This window comes from Galeopterus variegatus, unplaced genomic scaffold (assembly GCF_000696425.1).
Source record: "Galeopterus variegatus unplaced genomic scaffold, G_variegatus-3.0.2 Scaffold4437, whole genome shotgun sequence".
Lineage (NCBI taxonomy): Eukaryota > Metazoa > Chordata > Mammalia > Dermoptera > Cynocephalidae > Galeopterus > Galeopterus variegatus.
Genome location: NW_007730548.1, coordinates 14898 through 28773, shown reverse-complemented (window position 1 = coordinate 28773; position 13876 = coordinate 14898). Strand labels below are relative to the sequence as shown.

The 13876-nt window shown below is 41.6% G+C and overlaps 1 protein-coding gene across 1 annotated transcript; it reads right to left on the bottom strand.

Moving 5' to 3' along the window:
- Positions 1-1361: 1361 nt before the first annotated feature.
- ZCCHC16 (zinc finger, CCHC domain containing 16) lies at positions 1362-2294 on the bottom strand. Its single transcript, XM_008587565.1, has one exon. It carries the CDS (start codon positions 2292-2294, stop codon positions 1362-1364), a length of 933 nt encoding a protein of 310 aa, XP_008585787.1.
- Positions 2295-13876: the final 11582 nt, after the last annotated feature.

The window sequence follows — 13876 nt, the reverse complement described above, 5'->3', positions numbered from 1 at the left end:
TATGGCAAACACTGATTATCACTGGATATTCCTAACATTTTAGGGAGTTGTTCCTTTCTAGCACAGCACTACTTTTGTTCAGAAGCATCAGGAATCTATACACAGAGCTGATATGTGTTAAGAGTGCAATACAATCAATCAACCCCCTACTTCAGTTTTGTGCACAGATGGTGTTAATATATGTACCCCAGGATTTTTCAGATGAGATGGTTCAGGAAGTTGTCTGCCATTCCTTGCTTTTCAAGATCTTCAATTAAATGAGAGCCTCAAGAGGCAGTCCATAAGGGTAGAGCTTAACAGCAATGGGCAGTGATCCTAGATGGTGACCACACTGAGGCCCCTAGAGTCAATCTTTAGTGGAGATTTATTTGGCCATGTTCCCTATCCAAGGCAGCATGAACATGCTGCAGACACAGTCATTATGATGGAACACCTTCCCCAGCTCTCACTAAATATTTTGCAGAGATCATTATCCTAGACCATTTGACTTGGCTGTAAGACATGGTGGAACCTCAAGTAGTCATGTTAGGAAACAAGGGAGTAAGCTGGGATTAGTAGGGCTTGGCTAAAAGCATAAACCTGCCTTAAGGGTTAGTCCTCAAAGAGGACCAACAGTTCCAATGAGAGTGTTCAAATGTCCTACAATCTGGTTTGTCAATAGCCAAGAGGTTCAGTTTGCTGGGAAAGCAGGAGTCTTTAGGTGGCAAAAAAATACATGGCTATGTGGAAGGGTGGCAGAGTTGTGGTTCCAGGAAGCTTGGTTTGTGTCAAAACTAGACCCTAGCCAATAGGTAAAGCAGGATCCAGCCTCTAGGAGGAGAATATTGGCAGGATAATTATAGAAAAGCGATTAGGACTTCAGCCAAAGGCTCTACATCAATAGGGAACTAGGATACAGACAAATGAGGGTGAGGGTGAAAGGCTTGAGCTCAATCGTAGGCACATAAGATACAGGACTTGGGCCAACAAACTCAACCTGGATCTCACCCACTGTTGGGTATAGGATTCCCAGTACACTGCCAGCATTTTCATTGGCTCAGACTGGGCAGTTTTGCCTACAGGCTTTCAGTACTCTTGGGGATTGATCCCAGCTGCAGAAAGTGCCTGTCTGAAAGTGCTTCTCTGAAAGTCCCTGATGAAAAGAATTGTTTTTATCATTGTTGGATCACGTTTGGTGAGGGTTCATTTCCTCATAAACAAGATCTGGTTATTTTGATTTTCAGAAGCAGATGAGTTAATGACTGTCTGTTAAGTGGTATCATGGTTCCCCATCCATATTTTAAAAGTTAGTGCATGGTCTAAATCAGTAAGGCTGGGGGTAAGAGGGATATAAGTTTACAAAGTGACTTCCTGGGCTCCTCTTACTGGTGAGCTGGGTTATTTGCCCTCACTGGGGCTCGAGAACGTTTGGCAAGGCAATCTCTTGTGAAGTGACCAGCTTGGTTGCAGTAGAGGCACAACTTAGTTTCTTGTTGGCGGGCTCGTTTGGCTGGGGTGAGAGGTGGCTGGCCTCCCCGCAGCTGTATAGGTTCTTCTTTGGGTAGCAGACATGTGGGACTGGAGAGAGCTTGGTTGTGGATCAAGGAAGCCAACATTGGGAGCTGGGTCTCTGACTGCAGGAGTTCTGGCCTGTCACTACGTTTCTTGTCCAACTGAATACACTGAGTAATCAGGTCTGGGAGGTTATCCATCATATCCGTAACACTCTCTTCATCCTGGATGGGATTAGCTAGTCCCTCTTGGAACTGATCATTCTGACTGATTTCATTACAGCTCAGATTTTGAGCAAGGAGTCGGAAAGCAGTGGTGTCCTGCTGGGAAGAGTTGTCCCCTTTCTCAACCTTAGCATTCACCAGAGAGTTCATCTCTTGTTTTGTGGGTTCACAAAACTGCTTCTGAAACTCAAGGACAAAGTTCTCATATTGCTTCAGCATAGTACTCTGGTCAGCCCCAGATATGACCCCATAACTTTCCATCTGCTGAGATAGGTAGTCAAAAAAGAGCTTGACCTGGACATCATTTTCAGGATTGGTGATCTGAAGAGCTGTCAAGTAGGTAGTAACCTGAGCAAGAAACTCTGAAAAACTGGCAGGGTCACCATGAAATTGGGTGAAATGCTCCAGTGAGCAGGGTACAGGAATCACTGGGGTGCCTGAGGCAGGCATGACTTGACCCCTCAGAGCAGGTTCCTCCTTAGTCAAATGCTGCATTTGTGGCTGCAAAATCAGTTTCTCTGACTGAATAAAGGAAGGCTCTACCTGCAAGGTAGGTGGTGATTCTGTGCACCTCTCCATTATATCGCCTGGAATCAGGTGAAACTGAGTAGAATTGAGTACCAGTACTGGAGGCCAATGAACAGAGAGGGTTTGCTCTATGATCAGAGAAGCAGTGTCACAAGCAGAGAAGCAGAGAAGCAGTGTCACAAGCCAAAGCTGTTAGTCATGAAGAAAACACTAGGGGATGCTGACAGCTGAGTTGCAGAGATGCCAAAAATTGTCCACTACTCAATGTTTCCTCTTCTTCATGGATAATGCCAACATTCTGCAATTCAGAAGAAATAAATTACCTTAGAACACATAGAAGATTTGCAGTTAAGAAGATATAACAGTAACAGTAACAGTACTTTTCTCTTCTCCCTCCCTTTCCTTGTAATACAGGGGCAATTTGCCCTCAAACTAAGCTTTGATTCTTTTTTTTAGATGCTCCAACCATTCATTATTTTATTTAAAAAAATTTATTTATTTATTAATATTTTTTTATATTCTAAGATGTTGTTGAGGAGGAGTTGGGGAGGAGGGGGTGAGGAAAGGGGGGAGGGAAATAGGCTGGGAGAAGGGTGAAAGGGGGGCTGTGGTTGAGGCCCATGGCATCCTCCTTATTCTGGCAGGGGAGACCAAAGGACTTCCAGCAGCGGCTTGGTTGCTAACTGGGCGGCTTGGGTGTTGTATGCAGATGTCAGGGGGTTGTGGCTGAAGCCCTCATCCCCCCACTGCCCTGGCTCAGAGGCCCAGACTGTTTCCAGCGGTGGCTCGGTGGTCATTGCTTAGCTGGCTGCAGATGTTAGGGGGCATGGCTGAGGTCCTCAGCTCCCCACCACCTGGCTTGGGAGTCTGGGGCACTTCCTGCAGAAGCTTGGTGGTCATCACAGGACTGGTTGTGGACGTTCGGGGGGGACATGGCTGAGGCTCTCAGTCTCCCACTACCCTGGCTTGGGAGCTTGGAGTGCTTCCAGCAGTGGCCTGGTGGTTATTGCTGGGCTGGGTGCAGTTGTTGGGGGTGTCATGGCTGAGGCCCACAACCCTTCCCCCTCCCCAGCTTGGGAACCCAGGGGGCTTCTGGTCCTTCTAGGTTTTATAGGTGTTCTTTGGTGGTGTTAGACCTTTACTAGTTAATATCAAACTTTGTCTCTGATCTGTAGGTATTTTGTTTTTTCTTTCAGTTCTGTGTTAGATTATTTGCTATTCCTACCACTTAAGGTCTGCACTGGAACTAATTTGTTGTCCTTTGCTTACTTCTAAAATCAGGGAGCTTCCTAAGGGAACCAGCATTTGAGCCCTGTGGTTGAGCTAAATTGCTGCTTTGCTGCTGATTCTCTGTGGAAGGCTTTTTGTGCAGCTCAGGGTTTAACTGTTGACCTTGTAAGCACTTCTGGGTCTTGTGAGGTCCAGTACACCTGAGTTGTGTGGAAACTCTGGTCTGGGCCTGGATCTTTTCAGCAAACTGCTTCCCCTGCAGTTCTGTATTCCTGACCAGTCTCCACTGAGTGGTCCTGTGCTGATTGGGGGGCAGATCAGCTGTCCTTGCTGTGCCCCAGTATTCTCCCAGTGGGCCAGTTTCCTCCAGCCCCCACACTCCAAACACTTCCCATGGGACAGGCCATGCACCGGTCCCTTGTGACGACTCACTGACCTCTGAGTGGCTCCTTTTTTCAGTTGTCTGTGACCCCTCAATCCTACATGAGTCTGTGGGAATCCTGTTATTGGTCTTGCTGGCCTGGGTGCCACCAAGGCCCTCTTCTCCCCTGCCACCTCCAAGCAACTTCATCTGAAGGGCACAGCTGTGGCTTTTGCCAGCTTTTGCTCTGTGCACTCACCAGGGCCAGCTCGAAAAGGTGGGAGCGGTTCTTTCTTTCTCTCATCATGTCTTCTCCTGCCTTCATGAACTCCATAGGTCTCTCTTCCTCTTCCCCTGAGCTCTGGTGGCCCCAGCTTGGCTGTCATTGATTTTTAATAGTTACAAATTGGTTGATTTGTGAGAGAAAGTGACACTGGGGACTGCCTATTCTGCCATCTTTATGCCTTGATTCTAAATTATCTTTTTTTCATCACAGAGTCAAAGAATTTTACAATCCAAGGAGATCTTAGAGATCATATAGGCCAAATTCATAATTTCACAGATGAGAAAACAGAGTCAGAGAGGTAAAGATGTTTGCCAAAGGTCACATAGTTAGTTAATATCAGAGCTGACATGTCATCAGGGCTGCTATCTAAAACAGCACTTCCTCCAGCACCACAAAGTGCTTATTTTCATGTACTGCTTGGTCATGATGATGGCTCATGCCCCTGGCTATTCAAAATGTGATCTGGAAACAAGCAGCATAGGCATCACCAGGGAGCTTGTTAGAAATGCAGAATCTCAGGCCTCACTCCAGACTTACTGAATCAGTTTTCATACTTTAACAAGATTCCCAAGGTGATTGGAATGTTCTTTGAAGCTTGAAAAGTGCTGCTCTAGAGAACACTTAGCCTGAATTGGAAAAAGTCACTGGTTGGACTTGACTCTCAGTGCTGTAAGCCCAGCCTGCATTGCTATAGGGATCTGATTGCTGTGATGGTGGTTAATCCATTTTTTTTCTGGCTTCCTAGTCCCTGTCTGAGGTCACATTTTGTTGCCATGGAAATGATTAAGACATCACAGGCAAGATGAAGAGGTAAACTTGAAAACCTAGCAAACAAGAACTATTTTTGAAAGTATAAAGATCAAAATGTTCAGCAGTCCTCCTTGCATTGATAACAAGAATAAAGCAACCACTAGAAGTTAAAAACAACCCACAAGCATATGGCATATCAGTCGAACTATTCTGCACTTCAATTCCTCTCATTGCCCTTCCCTTGTGTAACATACTATTTAAATATATTTAAATTAGTCACTGATGGACAAAATATGTGTACAATTGAATCTTTAAAATGTAAAACTTGATTCCCTAGGTTCTATTTCATGGTTCCTCCTCTCTAGACCTATGGAAAACTTATTGAAAGACTGAAATAGTGTAAGATTGGGGATCAGAAACTGTGATCCAAACACTAGCATTAATCAGTTGGATGACCTTGAAGAACTCATTTGTATCTCAGTTTCCTTTTTAATCTAATGAGGATGACTATTTTGTTTATCTCAGAGGGTTGTTGCATCAATGAAATAATAGGTGCTCTGAGTGGCAAAAAATGAGATTTGCTTCCAAAATTGTTTGTAGCTTGAACAATGCCCAGTGGTGAGGCCCTTATCACATATTGCTAAAGTAGGGAAATACTGCCATACCCTTCTTTTTTTCTTTCTTTCTATATCTCACCCTTCTAATCTCCTGATCTACCTTCCAGACCTCTTCCACTTTCCAGGTACCTATCCATGAACTCATTCCTGCTATTCCAGCTAGATGTCAACTGATAGCTAAGATGTGAGTTAGTAAGGGTTAATGTTTGGCCTTTCTCAGGGAATTTATTTTTTTCTCAAACTTTAATGTGCATAAGAGTCAACTCAATCCCAATCCCTAGCAATTCTGATTCAGTAGGTCCTGGGTGGATCAAGCTGTCCAGTTGATTTCTGATGCAGGTGGTCCTCCTGCAAAACACTGTCCTGATGAATCTCGAGGTATAAAGCCATACCAGTAGCAACACAGAGAAGTAGGAGTGTGGGCGGACATATTTGGAGGTAGAAGGTTGACCCTCAAATGACATTAAATAGGTGGTACACTACCTCCACATAAAGCCCACAAGAGCCCACAATGTCCTTCACAACTGCTCATCTATCCCACGCGGTAGAGTTCAAGAGTTAAGCATGTAGGTTCTGGAGTCAAGCTGACCTGGGTCCAAATCCTGGCTTGACCAAAAGCTGTGTGACTCTGGGCAAGTTATTTAACCTCTTTGGGAATCAATTTCTGAACTTTAAAATAGAGATGATTATATTATTTACCTCATAGTGTTGTGAGGATTAAATGAGGTGAAAAGAAATTAGCACAGCTTCAAGCACATGGCAAGTTGTCCATAAACGTTAGCTATCATTCTAGGTCCACAGTCTGTTATCTAATTGTGTTTTAGAATTCAGAATTTAATTTTTTTTAGATTTTTAGAAAGGTAACACGAAGTATGTACTGTTTGTTACATAACACCTCCAGCGGTGTCTGGGGAAACATCCCATAAGTAAGCCATTAATATTCCTGCAAGAAAAAAAAATGTCTAAATATTCATACTAAAAGGGATAAAGACTAAGTTCATGTCAATTCAGGTCAAGTTTTGCTGCCAAATGAGTTTTGGCACCAAATTAGTGAAAAAATCACCTCCATCTTACAGAGCTTTTTGATTTCAGAATTGAGATAAGGGATTGTGGACCTCTATCAAACTCTTCTTTTGGTTGGAAAGGTACAATTATAATTCTTCCTTCCCTGTCCCTGCTTTCTGCCCTTTCCCTCCACCCTCAGAAGTTCCAGAATCTCAGCTGAGGTCTTCTGTTTCTTTAGAGAATTACGTGTTCAAGGTGGCACAGCATTTAATTTTCCTAATTATGTAGCACTGATGGAACATTTGCTAAAATTATAAGCATTAGCCGAAATGCAAATCATCCCATGGAACTGTTGTCAATGGCAATTGCTTAATCCCTTAAAGAAAATCTCCCTTGCCTTGTCACTTTGGAAACTGCTCTCCTTTTGGAGGTCAGTGGCCTTTTATTGGATTACCCCAGAGGATCCTGGGGAAGAGTGCCAGGCTTGAGGAGGTCCAGATCACAGCATGGAAGAGCCAAAGCAGAAACAGAGCTGGAACTTCAAACACACAAGCTTGAGGGATCAGATTGGTGAGCTTGGACTAGGTCTGACACAAAACTGCATGCATTTAAGCTTTTATGTAATAGGTATGTGTTTCAACCACAAAAACACACAAAAATAAGTTTAGTAAACTATTGCAAGTCATTTTGGTGTTTGTGTTCAATTTGGCTCAAAGCCATGGTCAACAATTTCCCTGGACATAAAACCATTCCATTCTGGAGTCCCCTGAGACCTCATCTGGAGAAAGGCCTGCAGTAACCTGTTGTATATAAGAGAGCTTTGTGACCTTACTCCGCTTTAATTTCAAGCTGTTCTATACAATCCATTGGAGGAGGAGCTTTGACCTAGGATCACATAACCACTCAAAGCAGATGTACTAATAACTTTTGAGCTCCAGACCTTCTAAGGAATGCTATGGCCATGGGAGCTAAACTGAGACATAACTAACCCTCGAATGTGACCAGAGGGGCAAACTATTTGAACTTGTTTGAAGACCTGGGTGTGAGCCTAGTTCTGACACCCTCCAGATCAACAACCTTGGGCAAGTCACTCCCTCTCTCTGGGCCTCAGTTTCTTTATCTGTACAATGAGGGGATTGAGCTTCTCAAACTTTGGCACACTTAAGAAATTCTGATTCAAGAGGGTTAGTAGGAGACCAAGGAATTAAATTTTTTATAGACACTCCAGATGATATTGAGGTAAGAGGTCTTCAGATTTTACATTGAAATTATTAAGTGTCTGACCACACAGATCTACATTTGTCAGAGGTTCTTAAATTACAGCGTATATCAGAATCCCCTGGGAGATTAACATACAAATTCTTGGTCCTCACCCATGGAGAGTGTGATTCAGTGGGTCTGGGATGAGACTCTATAATCTGCATTGTAATCAAACTCTGCAAGTGGTGCTGATGCAGAAGTTTCCCCAACAAAACTTTCAAGAAACTCTGAGTTGAATACTCTCAAAAAGACCTTTCTGCTTTAACATTACCTACATTTTTGAAAGTAGAAGATATTTGGCTCCAAAAGCAGCCTCCAAAGTGATATGTGGATTGTGATATCCATGGATATGTGATATCCATGATATGTGGATTGCTTCTTTCCAAGGCTCTGTGTGAGGCTCCACGGCCCCCTCTGAACAGTGGGCTGGTGCGGCCTGACTCAGGTATGTGACCAGTAGGTGGTTTGGGTGCCAGAGAGAGGGTAGCAATTAGCTGACCCTGCTGTCAGGGCTCTGGTTCATTCTGGGAGGTATGCATTTCTCTGCTCTTCTCTGCCTGGGTTTGAGGTAGAAAAGCCATCTCCATATCCCCATATCCACATAGCAGAGCTAGAGCAGACCAGCTGAGGTCAATTTGACCATTGCTACGACAACCTCAGACCTTCCTTTAAGCTTCAATCTTCCTTCTGGCTCATGACCTAGCTGCTTATGAAGGTAAAAATGTCATGAACTCTACCTGTTACAGTCCCTAGGTTTCCTCTCAAACGTGCCTAATTCTATTAAGGAGCCACACTTGCTTCATCAGTCTTCCTGCTCTGTGAGCTTCCTCATCTATGTGTACAGAGATCTAAATCTCAAAAAAAAACCCCTCACTTTCATATCCATTATTTCATTCCATCTTGGCTGCAACTTCGTTGTTTTTTAGGTCACAAAACTAAGGCACCGAGATATTGTCAAGCCAAGGAGCAAGGGGGAAGCTTAATACATGAATAACTGTCTCTGAAGGACTCTCATATGGAATACTTGTTGTCAGAGACAAGGCAGAAGCAATCTGAAGTTGCAATTGAGGGTGGGGATGGAGATGGGGTGAGTGTCTCCATGAAGTAACTTATGACTTCTTTATTATTGGAGGATAAGCTGAGCTAGTTCTCTGTCATTGGAGGATAAGCCAAGCTAGCATTACCACCTGGTGGAGAGTTAAAGTAGGGGACCCCAACAATCAGATAAGGGGGAGGCATCATAAAGATGATCTAGCCCTTTCAAACCCATAGATTCTATACCATGCCTGAGCACACAGCTAAAAAGTGGGTGAGGAAGTAGCTCTTAGTCATGTGCAATCTAGAATCTGACCCTCAGATCCACAGCCAAGTGGAACCTTACCCACCATGCTCATCGACACAGTACCTATTCCTGGAAGAGACTAAGTGGCTAAGATACAGCAGGGCTTGTTTACCAATTTGAGGGCTTAGTTTAGTTTCTCTGCCCATTCCTATTGCTCCCATCATTTCAAACAGTACAGGCTGTTTCGAGTAAATAATTAGGAGAAAAGTGGAAAAATTCTGATCTGCAGATCCCATATAGTCACAAAATGAGCACTTTAAATTTGAAATGAAAGGTCTTCTCCTGCATTCATGTTTCCTGCTGTGTCTTTCATCTTTAATTCATTAAGTGTAATTCACTTAGTGCTGTACACCACTTGCAACTACGAGCTCAGAAAGCCTCCCCACTTAGATTTAAACTTTCTCTGCATGGCCAGGTCCCTGTGATGCACAGACAACCTGTGGCCCTGCTCAAGATGGAGAAAGCTTAATATAAGCAACCAAGTATATAATCATGTTTTTAGATTACAAGAAGCCTCCTAACAGGCTCAGATTAGAGAAAAGTACCAACTTTATAGATGAAGAATTTGAGGCTTAGGAAATGGAAAATGTGATTATGTTATCACTTTTCACGTTAAGGTCCAACCCTTCCCAGTTAGCCTTTCTCTCCCCTATAAATCTTGACTATGAGTGAACAAGCAGTACAGGCATTATAGATTGTGGTGTAGAAGCAACCTTATAAAGTCATTTAATAATCAGTAATATCCCACACATATGCAGAGCATTTTATGTGATCTGAGCATTTTCCTACTGTTTCATCGATCCTTTCAATACACTGTGAAGTAGGCAAGCCATGCATTCAACACTCCCTCCAACAGATAAAGAGTTGCCTAAGGACACACAATTACTTAGTATTAGATTTGGGACTAGAATCTTCAATACTCACTTATAATACCACTATGTCCTGGAAGTAGTTTAAAACAGTGGGAAAAAATCATGAGCTTTAGAGTTATATGGGCTTTTGATTAAAATCGCAGTCTGAATTCAGAGCCCAACCTGTGGGATCAAGAACAAGTTACATCTCTGAGCCTTAGTTTTCACATCTTTAAAATATGTATTGCAAAAAACTATATGTATTTACATGTAGTTGAGATAATATATGTAAAGTTCCTGGCATCCAGCAGACATCAATAATAGAAGCCACTGATAGCATCATATTTTCTGTAGATGCTGGAAGGTTGCCTACCAAACATCTTTGTCACTAACTCTAGTTTCCGTCTGGGAATCCATATTGTTCTGGGGAAAATGATTTTACCCAAGTCTTTTGATATGGAACAAGTGGCTTAAACTAAGCCACTTAGTATATTTCTCCTTTGCAATACTCCTATCACTTGTAATTAATTATTACATGCCTATTTTTCTTATTAGACTGTGAGCTACATCAAGATAGAAATTATCTAATTTCATTTCTGTATCCCCAGGGCCTAGTATACTTCCTTTTACATAGAACTGCTCAGTAAGTCTTTCTTGAATTTATAAGATCTGTCCATGACAGCCATAGTTAGAACTAGATATTAGCAGAGGTGGTTTTTACTGTTCCCCATTCCCTATATATCACTTTTTTTATTATTCCCTGATGTGAGTGGAAAACTCACCCCTACTCTAGTGTATCTCAGCATGTTTTCACATTACAGATGCCTGAGTTAACCATATAGAAAACAGAAAAAGGCTGGTGGCAATGGAAACAATGATCAGGAGGCAGATGTTCCAGTCCAGGACTTCAGTGACCTAAGCCAGAGCAGTAAGAAGCAGCAGCCTTGGAGACCCTTGAGAATGTGTTCTGCTTGGATAAATGGGTTGTTTAGCTTATGGCTACTCTTCTCTTAGATGAGTTTCACATTAGCCCAGGCCCTAGGTCAAGATTATCTAGCAGACTTGGGGGGGGAAAAGGCAAAATAATCCAGACCAGAGTTGTTTAAAGAAATGATATTTTCAACCACCCTTAAGTGAAGACAGGAGAATTACTTACTTCTCATGTGTGCCTCATGCATCATTGGGCCACAAGCTTGAGCAAAGGAGCAGATTCTCGGGGATGTGAAAAGACAAAGTAGGAATAGGGTAGGAATTTTCTAGCAGCTCAAGCAGCAGCAACCTTAGATCTGAGCCCTCATTGTTAGAGCTGTCCCTTTTTATTGGCTGATATTCCTCAACTCCCTGACATTTGGACAGAAACAGAGCAACAGATCTTTGGGCTCTGTCAATTACTAGCTGTGTAACCTCAGGCAAGTTATCTTTTCAAGCTTCATTTTCTTTATCCATAAAATGGGGCCAATAATATCTACTACAGAGGGTTGTCCATTTATTTATATAATAAATCTTTATTGAATGTCTCTTTTGTACCAGGCACTGTGTAGGGCACTTGGAAACAGTAATGAGCCCTCACCAAGCATGGGCATTGTGGAATTACTGAAGTAATGTATGTAAACTGCTTATCTCAGTACCTGGCTCATAGCAGCCATTTAATAAATGGCAACTGCTATTTTAATACATGCAAGATATAAGGATGTGCTGATTATGACCCTAGGTACGGGAGTCAGACCTGGATTTTCAGTTCTAGTTTAGAATATAGCTCCATGTATTAGCCATTAGAACTTGGACAAGTTTTTTTAAATCTCACATACCTCAATTTCCTCACCTACAAAATAACTGATAACAATCGTAACTCTTTTTAAGCTTTGGAGGATCAAGTAAGAGTGGGTGTGAAACTTCCAGTAAGTCTTCTCCCCTCTGAGGGCTAATGGCTCAGGATTGAAACGGTTCTAGTTGTATTGAAAATAAGTATTCAACTGAATGACATATGAGTCCAAGAAGAAATTAAACAGGAAATCAAAAAATTTGTTGAAACTAATGAAAATAATGCCACATCATACTAAGATCTGTGTGATACTGCAAAAGCAGTACTAAGAGGGAAATTTATTGCAATAAATGCTGACATCAGAAGAATAGAAAGATTGCAAATAAACAACCTAATGCTTCACCTTAAAGAACTCGAAAAACAAGAACAATTCAACCCCAAAGTTAGTAAATGGAAAGAAATAATTCAGATCAGAGCAGAACTAAATGAAATAGAAACCCCCAAAATAATACAAAAGGTAAATGAAACAAAAAGTTGGTTTTTTGAGATGGTAAAATAGACAAGCCATTAGCTAGGTTAACCAAAAAAAGAAAAGGGAAGAGACGAAGACACCAATAACAAAAATTAGAAATGAGAAAGGAGACATTACAACCAAAACCACTGAAATACAAAGAATCATTAGAGAATGTTATAGACAACTATATGCCAAAAAATCGAAAACCTGGAGGAAATGGACAAGTTTCTGGGCACATACAAACTACTGAGACTGAACCAAGAATACGCAAAAAACCTGAACAGACCAATAACAATCAAAGAGATTGAAGCTGTAATCAGTAATTTGCCAACATAGAAAAACACAGGACTGGATGACTTTACTACTGAATTCTACTAGACATTTAAAGAGGAATTAATACCAATTATCTTCATCCTATTCCAAATTATTGAAACAGAGGCCATTTTCCCAAACTCATTCTATGTGGCCAACATCACCCTGATACCAAAACCAGACAAAGATACAACAACAAAAGAAAACCACAGGTCAATATCTTTGATGAATGTAGATGCCAAAATCCTCAATAAAATATTAGCAAACAGAATACAGCAACACATCCAAAAAATTATAGACCACAATCAAGTGGGATTCATCCCAGGGATGCAAGGATGGTTCGACATAAACAAGTCAATAAATGTGATATACCATGTCAACAAAATCAAAGAGAAAAACCATATGATTATCTCAAAAATAAAAAGCCTTTCAAGGAAAGTGTCTCTTGAGCTGCTTGAAATTTGTTTAGAGCAAAAAGGGAAGTAAATGGAAGAACTATCATTAGAAGGGCCCATCTAACTATCATTAGATGACATTCTAAGTACAGATATTGCAGGGAAAGACACTTTATAGGTGACAAGCAAACAGCTCCCTTCTTCAAATCCATCACAGGTGAGAAAAAACTGTCACTATACTTAAGCTTTTACTTATAATAGACTCAAGATGCCCCCTTCTGTCTTGAGACGCTGATTTCAGCAAGGCCATGTCTACTCTCATTTTGCCAATAGGTCATATTTCCAATAAGACTTACCTCTTTCCACTTGTGTTTCTCTGTCCTTGACAACCTCAGTAGTCAGGCTGCTGCTATCATTGGCACTTGGAATGTCAAAAGGATAGCTGGGGCTGCAATGGGACATGACTTTCCATGTAGAAAACTGGCTTTAAAAATCTGCTTTATTGGGGGTATAATTTGCACACAATAAAATTTATCTATTTGAAATGAACAGTTAATGAGTTTTGACAAATGTGTACATCTGTGTAATCATCACCACGTTTCATAAATAGAGTATTTCTATCACCTACAAAATTCTATCATTTTCCTTTGCAGTCAGTTTCCTCATCCCTGGTCCCAGGCAACCACTAATCTACTTTCTATTTATACAGATTTGCCTTTCCTAGGCATTTCATGTAAATGGAATCATACAATCTGTGGCTTCTTGTGTCTGGCTTCTTTCACTTAGAAAAATGTTTTCGAGTTTCATCCATATTGTGGCATGTCTTGGTACTTCTTTCTATTGCAGGAAATATTCCATTGTGTGGATACACTACATCATGTTTCACCTTGTTAGATATATGGGTTATTTACAATTTGGGGCCATTACAAATAAAGCTGTATTTGTGTA